A 17,073-nucleotide genomic window follows, 5' to 3' on the forward strand; every position below is an offset into this window, starting at 1 on the left:
TAATCTCAATTTGGGAAATTGTTTTATCACAGCATACATCATCAATGACTTACAGGAACAGGACACGYAACATTGACCAACATGATAAACAACAACAAATACGTTGTTATACATTGTTAAATAGGAAGACCTCATAAAAAACGTTGATCAATTACACTCGTTAAAACGCCTCATGGCTGTGGGTAAAAATGACCGTCTTAAACCTCTCTGTGGAACTTCTGGGCAGTAAGGAACCTGCTACTGAAGCTGCTCCTGTGTTGCACTAGAACGCTGTGGAGTGGGTGGGTGTCATTGTCCATGTGTGCTCTTCCTTGCAGCCTTTTATGAACATGACCTGCATTGATTCCAGGCTGCAGCCAATTGTAGCAMTGGCTTTCTTGATTATTTAGTCAAGCTTGTTTAAGTCCTCCTTAGCTGAATTCCCTTTCCAGCACACAATAGCATAGATCACTACACTCACCAGGACACTGCTATAGAACATGCAAAGCCTTTGTAACATACATAAAAATATCTAAGCTTCCTTTAAAAGTAGTCTGGATTTGTATTTTTTGTAAACACTGTGAGAGTTCTCCTTCCAGTTAAGTTTGTTGTCTACTATTACACACGAGTCAACAGTTCAATTCTCATCACCATTAATTGAAATGTGATTAAAAACGTCTTTATTTTTTCTTAAACCTACCACTAGCTCCTTGGTCTTCAGTACATTCAGTTCCAAGTAATTGGCCTCACACCATTTCATAATGGACTCAGTCGTATCCCTGTGATGAGGATCGTCTCCTTTCATAACACAGCTTACTATAGAGGGTTTGCAGTTGCGTCACAAACCACCTAGCAACCACACCAGGTGCCATGTTGGATGACCAATCAGTCTGGTGGAAGTCATCCAATCGTCCACATGGCTGGCTGCGTTTTGCTATCACTGGAAACTTCTGTAAGATTGCCAATTATTTAGTTTCTCTAAGGACCCAGAAAACAGAGGCAGTGGGAGAACCTATTCAAGCAAGTAAATATATTTTGAAAATGATAGCTACAGGAACTTTATGTGCAGGTTAACTCAAATGAGCGGCTAACATAATGTTTGCTAGCTAGCTAACAGTAACTTTACATACCTATAGCTAGCCAAGTGAATTACATTTCTCCAGCTAGGTAACTTCATATTAGCTAGTTAGCTATCCTGATGTATTTATCATTGTAAATTAAAAACACAAACTTGAAATACATTTTGCAGCCAGGTAGCTAGCTAGCTAACAGCCATGGAAGAGGGTAAAAGGATTAGCTAGCAGTTCCAGCTGTCAGCAGATAGTACTTTAAACATGAATATGCTTTTAGGCCCAMGAAAACGATACATCTACATACACACAAAGCACACAAAAAAGAATAGGAGAATCACATATTAATGTACAAACAATTGTGCTGAAACTTTTATTTAAGACTCTTGATAAGTTTAAGCTCTATTTGATTGTCACTTTTTTTCAGGATATCAGCCATGTGAACCTATTTTGCAAATGATAATGGCATGCAAAGCCAACGCAGCTTAGGCCTACTGCAGTATGATGGCATTAGCCTTATGGGCATTTGCAATGCACCCCTTGACATTGTGCATCCGAAGGATAAAATAGCTTAACTCACACATTGTTTACATATTGTCGCCTTTATGTTCTCAATTTAAAAACGATACCAGTAGACAATGTATATGAGGCTAATACTTTACTCAATGTTGTACATGCCGTGTGCTGACATGAAACTGTTTGGAGCAAATCCAACCCTTGTAATCTAGGCGGTGAAATGTCTGGAAGCAGGAGATGATGGGATGCTTAGTTTAAAACACACACAAAACTATTACTACCACTGCCAAGTTAAATGCCAGATACTTTTCTCCCATAAGGTCAGAGTGGCACTTGGAGGTGACACTGTGATAATGAAGATGGCTCGCCTAAGACTACCACAACAATTGCATTGTCTATGCTAAGAAGGTGTCGTACGTCAAGGTGTCGTACGTCAACTGTAAGCCCTCTATAGCAGAGTCATGAGAGGATTTCTTTAATTAAGTGGCTCAGTTCATTGTTGTGTGTGAAGTCATGATAAACTATGACAAATTGCATCCAATGGCTTCAATATATAGGCAGCACCATTCATACTGTATATACCAGGGGTATTCAACTCTTACTCTCTTACTCTGCTGGTTTTATGTTCTACCTGATAATTAACTCTACACACCTGGTGTCCCAGGTTTAAATCAGTCCCTTATTAGAGGGGACCAATGAAAAAATGCAGTGGAACAGGCTTCGAGGTCCAGAGTTGAGTTTGAGAGATACACTGCAGGCCACAAATGCAATTACTCTAAAAAAACAGGAAATATTTTCTGTGCAAAATTTCCAAATTACATCAGCTTGACCATTTGAAAGGAAATAGAAAGCTTTGAAAATGACCCAACATGTTTCTGATAAGATTTCAAATCATTCCCATGGTGAATAGCTAGGCCCGCTACGCTAGGAAACCACACACTATTGAGAGACTTTGATAGTACCGGCCACAATTGATACGGTGAAAATAATGCGTGGGGAGGCAGAGGCACAAAAACTCACATCGATACCTTTGTCAGATAAACAAAGAATGCGTGTTATTGCTAGAGATCAAGAGGAAACTCTGCCTGAACGACTCAAAAACTCCCCAGTTTCTGCTCTCCAAATGGACGTTAGCTGTGAGGGCCAAGATACCCGTGCGTTAACTTTTCTTCGCTATAACATGTCAGGGGATGCTATTCACAAAGACATATTGTTCTGTCTCACAATTCCGGAGCATGAAATGACACAGTGTGCTGCGTGGCTTTATTGACAAGATTACAGATTCCATGAGATCGAATGGCGGGCTTTTGCTCCATCTATGGCGGAATGGCGGACAGGCTTCTGCACTCTAGTTATGAATGTGTTACCCTCTGCCATGTGGACACATTGTATGATACACCGAGAGCAACTGGTGTCAAAAGAGCTGAGATGTACTGCAGCAGGTAACTTTGATTATAAACCACATCCACTGCGCACACTCCTGTTTGCAAATGTGTGGCGATATGGGATCAGAGGAGGACAATGTTCTATTTCATAGTGAGGCTTGGTGGTTACCTAGGGGGAGTGTTGGAAAGATTTTTYSSMWTKRRRRRRKWAMYKKTKKYMWTYMMMAWKGRWKKWAAAAAAAAAACAGACCTAGTTTATTTTCTGTGTGATGAAAAGGAAATGTTTCTCCTTGCCTATGTAACAGACATATTTGGGAAACTGAACGCAAGCATGCAGGGGAAATACAAAAACATACTATAGATGAGTGACCAAAGCAGTGGATTTAGAGGAAATAATTCTTATTGGAGAGAGTCTTTCAAAAGCACACCATAAGTGTCACGAGTGACCATTGCTCACCTCCAACGCTTGGAAGAGCACATTGGAACCTACTTCCCAATCCGTTTGACTGTGATCCCGGTCCAGTTGACAAGCCGGTAAGTGAAATCGAACAGCTGATCGAGCTGTCATGTGACTGAATGATGCAGACAATATCTTCACCGGTCACAACGGAGGAGTTTTGGCTCCTGGCTCAAAGGGAACACGTTGCCATCTCCCTCAGCATAAATGCCGCATTCAAAACAATCGGGAACTCAGAACGGGGAACACGGAAATCTCAGACTTCAGCGCTTTCAAGACAACTGCGAACTATGAAACAAAGGAGCTCTGACTGGGATTCTTCTTATTCTTTTTTTTCATCCAACTCAGAAGCATTGGAATACCGTGGGAAGCATTGAAGTCAACATGGGCCAGCATCCCTGTGCTTTTGACACCTTGTAGTCCATGCCCAGAATAATTAAGGCTGTTCTGAGGGCAAAAGGGGGCAATATTAGGAATGTATATTAGGAATGTACTCAATATTAGGAATGTAGTTTTTTTTACACTCAGTGTAGAGTATTCTTCTAAAGGTGACAAGTGTGTTGGATACTACTGCACTGTTAGAGCTAGGAACACAAGCATTTCGCTACACCTGCAATAACATCTGCTAAATATGTGTATGTGACCAATACAATTTGATTTGAAGGAGTGATTGAGATTTATCTGACCCCTCTTGATCATAGTGGTGAAATACAGGTGTACAGGGGAGGATCATGTTGAGGCCTTTTCTATCATCTTTCAATCTATACTCCTTTTTTGCCTCTTTGGCCCTCTATAAGGATTTATCCAACCTCTGACACTAAACCGAAGACGATTATGATAGGAAAGATACACAGTAAAATATCAATACAGCTAGTCTCCCAAGAGAGACAGGTTGCCTCACACATGAACAATGTTCCAGCATACATGTCCAGCATACCCCCCCCCCCTTAGAGTTAGATGCACTATTGTAAAGTGGTTGTTCCACTGGACATCATAAGGTGAATGCACCAACTTGTAAGTCGCTCTGGATAAGAGCGTCTGCTAAATGACTTAAATGTAAATGTAATGTCCAGTTGGTAGTAGGAAATGGACTCACAGGAAATCCGTCCAGAGCCTTATCGGTTGGGCCCGGGTGTAAACGTTCCCACCGGATACAAAATTGGTAGCTCGCTAGATAGAGAGCTCTGAGGATATTTTCAACGAGCGTGTTTTGCACGTGAGTAGTTTGCATGCACCATGATTTCTAACGTTAGCCTTCCACCACTGACTGGCTGTGGCTATAATTAGTCTAGCTATCTGCGTCTGCATCGGGTCCGCCTCTGACATGTTTCCGAGGTGATTCTTTTTCAAGAGCACTATTCCTGCTCACATTTTAAGCCCCACCTACTCAATCTCGTGATTTGTTGGGAGAGATGAAGAGCAAAACTCCCCATCTTTCTCAGACCTATTACTGTTGCTCTAGGTCTGGGATTTCCGAGACTAACTATCTCTGAATGATCACCACTAATATACAAACATCTTTCTCAGACCTATTACTGTTGCTCTAGGTCTGGGATTCCCGAGACTAACTATCTCTGAATGATCACCAMTGATATACCAGCATCTTTCTCAGGCTTTTACAGCCATGCTACTCCTACTGTACAAGGACTACTCATTATTATAGTCTCCATTCTGTGCAGCGTCCGTTTTTACAACAATTACTCTCCAAATGCAGTGGGCTATAGCTTACTAATTGTTGGTTCCCGTGACCCCAATTTAGACTAAGTTGCTTTATCTCAATTTTCTGCTCCGTTTCATTTTGTTGATTTGTATATTACTATTAAACGCCAAGATCGTTATCAGAGATGACTTACTCGAGTATCGGAGCTGTGTGTCTGTGCGTGTGTGTCGGAACTGTGTGTGGTTTTCTAATTAACGCGTAGATCAAAGGGATAACCTTGGAGGACACTGTGCTCTGATGTCCACGTATTGGAGTATTGGAGCAGCGAGCAGGGCAGTGCGGTATCCACATCATTACACTCTGATATAGAACACCAAGACATTTATCTCTCTGACTGCTAGTGCCTGTCTCTTATACACATCTAGATGTGTATAAGAGCCAACTCTTGGCATTCTCTCAAACAGCTTCACCTGGAATGCTTTTCAAACAGTCTTGAAGGAGTTTCCACATATGCTGGGCACATATGCTGGGCGCTTTTCCTTCACTCTGCTGTCCAACTCATTCAAAACCATCTCAATTGGGTTGAGGTCGGGGGATTGTGGAGGCCAGGTCATCTGATGCAGCACTCCATCACTCTTCTTCTTGGTCAAATAGCCCTTACACAGCCTRGAGGTGTGTTGGGTCATTGTCCTGTTGAAAAACAAATTATAGTCCCACTAAGCGCAAACCAAATGTGATGACGTATCGCTGCAGAATGCTGTGGTAGCCATGCTGGTTAAGTGTGCCTTGAATAAATCACAGACCGCGTCACCAGCAAAGCACACCCATACTATCCCACCTTCTCCTCCATGCTTCACGGTGGGAACCACACATCATCCGTCCACCTACGCTGAGTCTCGCAAACCAAAAATCGCACATTTGACCTCATCAGACCAAAGGACAGATTCCCACCAGTCTAATGTCCATTGCTCGTGTTTATTGGCCCAAGCAAGTCCCTTCTTCTTATTGGTGTCCTTTAGTAGTGGTTTCTTAGCAGAAATTCGACCATGAAGGCCTGATTCACACAGTCTCCTCTGAACAGTTGATGTTGAGATGTGTCTGTTACTTGAACTCTGAAGCATTTATTTGGCTGCAATTTCTGAGGCTGGTAACTCTAATGAACTTACCCTCTGCAGCAGAGGTAACTCTGGGTCTTCCTTTCCTGTGGCAGTCCTCATGAGAAACAGTATCATCATAGCACTTGATGGTTTTTGCGACTGCACTTGAAGAAACGTTAAAAGTTCTGGAAATGTTCCGCATTGACTGACCTTCATTTCTTAAAGAAATTATGGACTGTCGTTTCTCTTTGTTTATTTGAGCTGTTCTTGCCATAATATGGACTTGGTCTTTTACCAAATAGGGCTATCTTCTGTATAACACCCCTGCCTTGTCACAACACAACTGATTGGCTCAAACGCATTAAGAAGGAAAGKAATTCCACAAATTAACTTTTAACAAGGCACTCCTGCTAATTGAAATGCATTCCAGTTGACTACTTCATGAAGCTGGTTGTGCCCTTGTGATTCCATATGTTTTACTTTATAGTTTTGATATCTTCACAATTTTTCTACAATGTAGAAAATAGTACAAATAAAGAAAAACCCTTAAATGAGTAGGTTTGTCCAGCCTTTTGACTGGTACTGTAGTTTAGCGCAGAAAACATGATCATTAACTACAATGACCATAATCCATAACACGCCAGCCTACTTGTCCGGGTCTCCGTGGAGTAGCCACGGACACGGAGAGTAAAGAACACGCGATCGAGAGGGATAGAAAGCAGTTGCTTCGCGAAGTAGCTCTACCTTAAAATACATGATCGAAATGATTGCTAGTTTGTATTCAGCAGTCATAAAAATACGCCTTATTTTGAACTACTCAAATAGGGATTTTGTCAGATAGCAGCAGCAGCTCTATAGAGATGAGATGATGACTTGGAATGAAATAATGAAGTCATCAAATAAAACAACTGAAATATTTGATTTCATTGTTTTTATTCTATGTTGTTACAGTATTCCACCCACATAATGCATAGTGCATGTAATGTAAAAAAAAAAAATAAGAATTGAAACCGAATTAGAAAAAACATATWWWTTWWWWWAAATAATTGAACCGAAACAGAACCGACCTCAAAAACCACTAATGGCGCAGCACTACTGACTGCAGGGTYCCTATCCATAAAGTGTCTCAGAGCATGAGCTCTGACCTACGCTCAGTTTTACCATTCAGATCACAATGAATACAATTATTATGGAATGGATTCTAGATCAGAACTTCCATCCTGAGATGCTTTGTGAATTCTGGCCCTAGTCTTTACAGTTGCAGGCTAAATGGCACTCAGACAACCGGCTATACTAACTGATGTTTTCTTTACTCTATTGCATATTAGCTAGGATATTTTCTATTGATTCTCTGTAGACTATTKCTGAGGCCTACCTGTATAGTATTGCTAAGGTTTACATGTATAGTATTGCTAAAGTCTACCTGTATAGAGTATTAGTTAGGCTTACCTGTATATCGTATTGCTAAGGCATACCTGTAGAGTATTGCTAAGGCCTACTAGTAGAGTATTGCTAATGCTTACCTGTAGAGTATTGGTAAGGCCTGCCTGTATAGTATTGGTAAGGTGTACCTGCATAGTATTGCTAAGGCCTACCTGTATTGAGCATTTGTAAGTCATACTTGTATTGTGAGGAGTATATTACTAAGGTGAATGTGAGGCCACTGTACCTGTGTGTTGTTAGTGAGAACAGTCTATATTGGTCTGACCTACATGCACTGTATATACCCTGTCAATGAATAAGGCCTGTAGCATACCTGTATGTTAGTGAGAAGAGTCTCTCTTAGTCAGACCAACTGTACCTGTAGAGAGTCTCTAATGGTCAGACCTAAGTGCATGTTAGTGAGGAGCACCTGTATTGGTCAGACCCACTGTACCTGTATGTTAGTGAGAAGAGTCTCTATTGATGACAGGCCGTCTGGGAACAGGAATGGCGAAGGGAAGCCAGGTGGTAGACCTTGTCCAGTCAACGACAGCCTCTCGTAGCTGTCTCTCGCAGTCGGGGTGCACATTGGATTGTCGTCTAGAATTAGCCCCAAAACAAGAATACAGAACAAGTCAGGACAAGTAGCCTGCTGTCTATTCAAACAGAAGATGAACTCTTATTCGTTCACAACAGGGTTTATATGGGTAGTGAACTCTACGATTCAGGCAATCAGAGCTCTCAGGTCCACTCTGATAGACAATCCAGTCCAGGGGTGAATCTCAAAAGTATCTCTTTAAATCTGCTCCTCCTTCTTAAATCGCAAGGAGAAGATCCGAGGTTCCTTCATCTCCAATGTCTTCTGAAAATTACGCAAGGAGAGAGGTCACAAGGGATCACAGAAAGACCATTGAAATTCACTCCGGTCCTCATTGACCACACTGTCTCTCTCAGGCTCTAAGCCAACATCCATCCAGGACATAAATGCAGCTTTTCCCAGTGAATGGATGTAATCATGTGCATTCCCAAATGAGAAGAAGCAGGCCTACAGAGCTCCATTACCTCGGATGGTTCAGCTTCCTTTGTGTACGCACGCACGGGTGCCTGTCAAACCTATAGGATGGCATCATCCACCATTCATCACCAACAGAGGGCAGGGACATCTTTTGTACACATTATCCATAACACACCACAGAGAGAGAGAGAGAGAGAGCGAGGTGTGTGTATGTATGCAAAAGAGAGAGAGAGAGAGAGAGAGAGAGAGAGAGCGAGAGGGAGCGTGTGTGGGAGAGTCTCTCTACTCTTTCATGAGAAGATGTGAAATTATATGTATTTCTGTAAATACATTTGTATACCTCCCTACACACACACACACACACACACACACACACACACACACACACACACACACACACACACACACACACACACACACACACACACACACACACACACCTCAAAATTATATATTATGTGCCATCAATTCCTTAACTCAATTTTTTATCAAAACCACTTTGATTCTTTTAACACTGCACTCTGGCTGTGCTCTGTGCAGGTTCCCTCTCTTCCCTCTCATCCACTATTCATACATGTTTATGTGTCAGAGTGATCCTGCACAAACACAGGCAAGCTCTCTCTCTCTCTCCTCCTCCTCTCTCTTTTTCCCTCCTCACAGTCTGTCCTATCTCTCTCGYGCTTTCTCTCTCTYCCTCCTCAGTCTCTCTCTCCTCTCTCTCTCTCTCTCTCCCTCCTTCCTCTCTCCCTCCTCACAGTCTCTATCTCTTTCTCTCTCTCCTCCTATCAATATTCAGCCAAGTGGTAGGAACAGCTGGTCGGCCATTAATTAGTTTAAAGTACTTATTTCACCCATCTTCAGAGCAGATATTGCCAAAACATTGGAGATTATTTTGAACATCTGCAAATGCCCTGGAAACATGGACTCACTGGCAGGCAGTGGATTGTTAGAGTGCTAGGATCCACAGTTTTTAATTTGGAAGAATCCATTTTCTTTTTTTGGGGGGAGAGGGAAAAAGAGAGTGAAGTATGCAATGTTGGTCAGTGGGGGGTGTCAACAACATTTCTCTTCTTTTTTTACTCTCTTTTTGTATCTTTTCATTCCCGTTGATTCATTTGAATGGATGGATGTAGACTTTTGGAACGGCGACTGACTGAAGCGGACTTGAGGAGAGAACTCCCGAGTTTAACATTGTTTTTATGACTAAATACGCCATTAAATAACCATTTTACTGCATATTGCAGATTTAYTAAGTTAAAATGGTAGATTCTAAATGATGTCTGGATAAAAATAAAGTGAAGGGGAAACCAGGAACTTTAGCAAACAACTCCCTGCAAAATCAGCCAATGATGGCGGCAACGACTGCCACCAGCGAAGACAACTTGACCATCTCCTCCCTGGTGGCCGAATTGGAGAAGAACCGCGCTGCCCTCAGCTGAGATGGCACCCTGCTAACAATGTCCCTCTCGCCCATATAATCATCGCTGGACGTGATTCGTCTGACAGTGGAATCACATGGCCTTCGTCTGACTGACAGAAAGACGGCTCTTTCTGACCATAGTGACAGGCTGACCACCCATCGAAGCCACGGTGGTTGTGCTCCCATCACGAAAGACAAAATGGACGACCTCGAAAATCGCTCTCAATAACTTGTGAGTGGTAGGACTCCCTGAGGGCTGTGAGGGAGCGCTTTGCAAGAGATTTCATGTCAAAGTTCATTTTGGAAATATTGGGCGATGAAACGTTCGCAGCTCCGCCAGAGCTGGTCGGAGTGCACCGCACACAGAGAGAGAGGCCGGCGAAGGGTGAGTGACCACGTCCAATGCTAATGATATTTCTCCACTACCAGGAGAAGGGACAGGTGCTGGAGTTAGCAAGGAACTTTTCTATCAGGGAAATAAAATGTTCCTATTCCAGGACCTGAGTACTCAACTCATCAAGAAACGTGCCACTTTCAAGTCAATGAAATGAAAGTTGTAACAGGGGGGCATCAAGTTTACTACACTCCGCCTTTCTACACTCCGCCATCTGGCAGAKCTGCGTTTTTACTACCAGGACATGGAGCGCAAGTTCAACACAGCAGCAGAGGCTGAGTCCTTTTACAACCAGCATCGGTTCAGCTGAGTGACATGTGAACTATCCCACTATGCGCACCCCAAAGTGGAATATATCAGACAATATGTGCAGTACACTGGATTATTTTGTACACACCCTATTTACTTTTTTTACCCCCTTTTTCTCCCCAATTTCATGATATGCAATTGCGATCTTGGTCTCATCGCTGCAACTCCACAACGGGCTCGGGAGAGGAGAAGGTGGAGTCATGCGTCCTCTGAAACATGACCCGCCTAACCGCGCTCCTTAACATCCGCCAGCTTAACCCGGAAGCTGCACCAATGTGTCGGAGGAAACACCGTTCAACTGGCGACCGGGGTTAGCTCGCAGGSACCCGGCCCGCCTCAAGGAGCTGCTAAGGTCGCGATGAGCCAAGTAAAGCCCCCCCCCCGGCTAAACCCTCACAACGCTGGGCCAATTGTGCGGTGTCCGATGGGACTCCCGACCATGGCCGGTTGTGGCACAGCCCGGGAATGAACCCGAGTCTGTAGTAATGCCTCTAGCACTTAGACCGCTGCGCCACTCGGGAGGACAAACCRCGCTTCTTAAWACCCACCCACTTAASCCGGAAGCTAGCCATACCAATGTGTTGGAGAAAACACTGTTCAACTGACGACCAGAGTAAGCCTGCAGGCGCCCAGCCTACCACAAGGAGTCGCTGGAGTGTGATGAGCCAAATAAAGCCCCACTGGCCAAACCCTCCCCTAACCCAGGTGACGCTGGTCCAATTGTGCACCGCCCTATGGGACCCCAGGTCACGGCCGGATCGAACCCGGGTCTGTAGTGACGTCTCAAGCACTGCGATGCAGTGCCTTAGACCGCTGTGCCACTCGGGATGCCCTCCTACTGACTTTTTAAATAGCCAACTGGCTGGACACATGAAACTCTGGTTTTGCGGTGGTTAAACAGGTGACACTTATTTACTTATTTTCTACGGTAGTATAACTGTGTTCCCCACGCATATGGAGTTGGAATTTTAACGTCACGCGAGCCTTACCGTGGGATCATATCGACTACATTAAAGACCATATTGACAGTGTACATAACGTTTCATTCCTGTTTCATTTGGCACCAACTTGATGGATTGCCAAGGACTGAGAAACGATGTCATCTCTTTTCTCTTCATTTCTGTCTGATCATTCCACTCACTCAAGAAAGGATCGCTTGCGTGAGTTCCCAGCTAAAGTAAAGTGTAGCCAACATTTATGTTACATCCATTAAAATGTTTACTTACACTATGGGAACATTTTCCTTTACCTGTTTTGRTGTCGCTTGGTTGGCTAATGAATGTAACTATCCTACCTGTTTAACCATTAACCTTTGAGTTCTGCTGTGTTTTCAGTTTTGTTTCTTTTGGGGGAAGTGTAAGTAACCTGTGACTGTATTCTCTGCATTGACACGTGAGCTAAACAGYATGGCCCAAACACAAACATAAGCAGGTCGCTTTCCCGCATCGTGTTCTGATTTGATTTTCATTCACAGCCACTGGCGGGCCAATGCCCAGGAACCTATCCCCGCCTCTTCTAGCTTCTATGGGCTCTGTATGTGGGTGTGTGCGCGAGCTGTCTTTGCAATTCTCCTACAATCTACAGTATGAGGGTTGTATCTACGATCAATCTTTTAAACCCTCTTCACGTTTACTCGTTGAAGAGTCTGAAAGCAGATTTTATTTTTTTTCAAGAGACACATTTACATAATACGTACCAGCATAGATTTTCTAGGCCATGGCTTGTGCACATTTTTTAAAATCTAAATGTAACATTAGAATGAGAGGTGCAGCGATACTCATAAGGAAAAAGGTACAGTTGACTTCAACATAGATCCTCTATTATACCAATGGCCGCTAYGTAATAGTAACTGGCGCAGTTTGGCGAACCCCAGTTGTTCTTGTATGTGTGTACTCCCCAAAATGGGATTAAATCAACGTCATGAAGAAACTCTTCTCCTCACTCTCCAATTTAAACACACAGTATTTTATATTTGGGGGTGACATAAACTGTGTCCCCAGGGTCAGATGGCGACCCGAATAATTTTGAAAGAATTTTTCGGAACAACTAACTCATCTGCTATTAGACATTTTTGAGGACTCACTCCAGCAAGGTACACTACCTCGTACTCTTACTCAGGCTTCCATCTCCAACATTGAAGAAAAACAAAGATCCAACCAACTGCTCTTCATTTCAACCGATCTCTCTCCTTAACACGGATGTAAAAAGTCTGGCAAAAGGTGCTTGCTTGTAGATGAGAGATTGTCCTACCCACTGTGATATCAGAGGACCAAACAAGGTTTATAAGGACCGTTATTCCTTCTGAAATATTCAAAGACTTCTTAGTATCATTCGCTCTCCAGCTTCTCCAAACAAATCTGAAGTGGTAGATTCTCTTGATGCGAGAATGCCTTTGATAGAGTAGAATGGTAATTTCTGTTCTTTACAATTTAAAATGGCTTTGGGGATACATTTACATCCTGGATATGGCTACTCTACACCTCTCCCCAGGCACGTACGTGTATGCACAATCTCTTTTCGCTCCAAATTTCCCCCTTAACCCATGGCACACRTCAGGGATGCTCAATTTCGCCCCTCCTCTTTGCTCTTGCTATTGAACCTTTGTCAATTGCATTAAAGAACAGTCCGCTATTTTCAGGTATTAGGACAGGGGATTAGGACCACAGAGTGTCACTTTACGCCGATGATTTGCTCCTCTTTGTTTCGGACCCTATACTTTGTATCTTATCTATTTTAAAAGATTTTGGAACTTTTTCAGGGTACAAACTGAATTTAGGGAGAAGTTCATGCTTAACTATTAATCAATTGGCTATGGGTATAACACAATCTCTGCTGCCCTTCGACTTATCTAAAGCAGGGTTTAGGTGCMTGGGAATTAATATCACCTGATCCCTTCACTCACTGTTAGAGCAGGACTTCTCTACTCTTACAGCAAAGCTGAAAAATGACSCTACAGAGGGGGTGGCTTATCCCTCTCTGTGGCTGGTAGGGTGCAGTCACTGAAAATGACTATATTACCCAGATAGCTATACTTATTCCAGTGTCTACCCAAGTCATTTTTCAGTRAGATAGATACTATGATATCCTCATTCATTTGGGGCAAACCACCAATAATTAATAAAACCCTATTGAAAAGATGGAGATCACACAGTGGACATACTATTACTGGGCAGTCCATTTACACAAAATCTCTCTGTGGTTCTGCAATTCAGGGAGTAGTTGGTGCCAACTGGAGGCTTAATCCTGTTGCTCATCCTCCCTTCAAGCCCCGGTTTGTGGCAATCTTCCACTTTTACTCTTTTCCAATCAGACTTTTTATTTTATTTAACCCTTATTTTATCAGGTAAGTTGACTGAGAACACATTCTCATTTACAACAACGACATGAGGAATAGTTTCAGGGGAGATTGGCTCATTGCCAATTGGAAGCTGGGGATGATTAGGTGACCGTGATGGCATGAGGGCCAGATTGGGTATTTAGCCAGGACACCAGGGTTAACACCCCTAGTCTTACAATAAGTGCAATGGGATCTTTAGTGACCACAGAGAGTCAGGACACCCGTTTAATGTCCCATCCGAATGACAGCACCCTACACAGGGCAATCACTGCCCTGGGGTATTGGGATATTGTTTTTAGACCAGAGGAAAGGGAGCCTCCTACTGGCCCTCCAACATCACTTCCAGCAGCATTTGGGTCTCCCATCCAGGGACCAACCAGGACCAACCCTGCTTAGCTTCAGAAGCAAGCAAGCAGGATAAAGGGTGATATGCTGCTGGCCCACTATCGAAATATGGCTACAAAACGTCACTGGAAATGGACCCTACTCTCCCTATCAGCACCCACTTGTAATAACCATTTATTTGCACCTGCCAATTTATGTATACATAAAAAAAAAAATGGTGTACTTCTTCCCCTTTTTCTCCCCAATTGGTAGTTACAGGTCTTGTCACATCGATGCAACTCCCATGCGGACTCGGGAAAGGCAAAGGTTGAGAGCCAAATCCTCCAAATCACGACCCAGCCAAGCCGCACTCCTTCTTGACACACTGCTCGCTTAACCCGGAAGCCATCCTCACCAATGTGTCGAAACACCGTACACTGACCGAAGCCAGTGTGCATGCGCCCGGCAGCCACGAGGAGTCAGTAGAGAGCGCATTGGGACAAGGACATCCTAGCCGGCCAAACCCTCCCTTAACTCGGAAAACGCTGGGACAATTGTGCACCACCTCATGGGGATCCCGGTCATGGCCAGCTGTTGCACAGCCCGGGATCGAACCCAGATCTGTAGTGCCGCCTCTAGCACTGATCAGTACCTTAGACCGTTGCGCCACATGGGAGGCCCGCACCCGCCAAACTTGACTCAGGGTTAATATCTTGGAATAGGAAAGGTCTGACATTTTTGAAAGAGTTGAACGTTAATGGTAACTTTGCCAGTTTTAATGAGCTATATAMCACTTTCAATCTGCAGCAATCTTATTTATTTAGATATTTTCCAGTCTGTCACTTTGTTCAATCCCACTCTTCTACATTCCCAAGACTTCTGCCGGCTTATGGTATTGACTGTTTTGCCTGATGTGGCCAAAGTGTCACGTATAATGTCTTTATGATTTCTTATTGCCAGGAAATAGTCCAGCTTTGCTCAAAATTAAGACGGTTTGGGAAGCAGAACCCGGGGTTTCATTTTCTAATCAGCGGTGTACAAAAGCACTGGAGAAAGTCAACTCGTCCTCCTCCTGTGCAAGGCTCAGCCTGATTTAATGTAATGTCCACCATAGGATACATTTTACCAAGACCAAACGAGCCAAGATTATCCCAGAAGKGGTAGACTCTTGCGATAGATGCTCTCAATCATCAGCTAACTTGACCCATATGTTATGGTCATGTCCCATGTTGGTGGAATTCTGGAAATTGTTCTTTGGTATAATCTCTGAGGTATTGGAAATGACTATAGTTCCATCTCCTCAGATCGCTATACTTGGGATTGCTGAGGAAGTTGTGAACCTCACAAATAAACAGACTGGTGTCATCTCCTTTGCCTCCTTGATTAGTCGTAGTAAAATACTCCTGCTTTGGAAAGYCCAATCACTCCCATCAGCCATGTCTTGGATATGGGATGTTATGYTTAGAAAAAAATACTATTTACTATTAGGGGTGTCTGTAGAGAATGTTTTTACACATTGGCAACTAGGATATCATTGATCTTCTGTTCTCCTTCCTCTACCTATTATGGAATCCTTAAAATTTTTATTCTACATATACACGTGTGTTAATATCCTACTGGTACTGTATTTCAACTGCTAAGTACGTGCAATATGGTGTCTGCAAACTGTAAAGTATTTGTAATATGGTGTTTCTAAAAGTCATGCACAATTTAGGAATATTTTATTACCATTTATATTAGTATTTTATTATTATTGTTATTATAAATACTTTATTTTACCATTTTGATTCATATTATCTGTTACACTGTCATTTTAAGGGCGAGGGTGAGTTGGAGGCATTGGGAAGGAGGGGCAGGGAGGTTTGGGGGATCAATAGGGAATGTTCTGAAAGTGTTGTATATATTTCAATAAAATAGTGTTAAAACAAAACGGATGGATGAATTTAAATTTGTTTTGTAAATTAACTTCATAAAACAATTATGAATCCGCCTACTTATATCCTATATAACAAGAGCTACACTAAATGTTTTTTCTTCTTCTTTTTACTTCTTCTTTACTGAACCGTTTCAGCTTCTACACTGAAATGTTACAAAAAAAACACAATATCATTCAAAATACTTGGCATAGCACATCATTGGAATGGCAACAAACGCCTTAAAGTGGCTGATAAGCGCCAACAATAACACAACCACCGAAACTCCAATGACCTGTGATGTTGTTCATACACATGTACAACATCTACCATTTGCATTTATTACACTACACTTCACATAGCCTCCCTCTCTGCCAACCGCTGCAAATATCCCGTCCAATAAAATCAGCATAACTGCTGTCGAAGCTAGTAGACCTCAGGGAGAGAAGGACTGTTGTTGTAGCTTTGTAATTGATTTGTACTGTGGGCACTTTGTCCCTTATTTAGTGTTGGCATTCATCATAAATCATTGCTTTAACAAACTCCGGCTTTGCACTCAGCAGGCCTCCCCTCTTGCAATACGACGGCAGATCACAGAGAATATTTTATCGCTTTGGGTGCAGAGGAAACAACCTGTCACACGGCACGGGAAAAAAGCAAACAGCTTTGTGTTTCGTTCGAAATAGACTCACGACTWCGGAGCTGAACAGCGACGCTTGTCGGAGTTCATTTCACTCTCGCCAAGATAGGGGTGTGCGCAAATACAGGAAGGTGG

General features: G+C 43.0%; 1 protein-coding gene across 1 annotated transcript in view; it reads right to left on the bottom strand.

The window, feature by feature from the left end:
- Positions 1-17,073, bottom strand: part of LOC111973053 (dachshund homolog 1-like) — a 270,959-nt gene that overhangs the window by 16,032 nt on the left and 237,854 nt on the right. Inside the window, 1 exon segment of the mRNA XM_070446570.1 lies at positions 8,041-8,186. Within this exon segment, the coding sequence (XP_070302671.1) occupies positions 8,041-8,186 (146 nt within the window).

Source organism: Salvelinus sp. IW2-2015, linkage group LG2 (genome assembly GCF_002910315.2).
Source record: "Salvelinus sp. IW2-2015 linkage group LG2, ASM291031v2, whole genome shotgun sequence".
NCBI lineage: Eukaryota > Metazoa > Chordata > Actinopteri > Salmoniformes > Salmonidae > Salvelinus > Salvelinus sp. IW2-2015.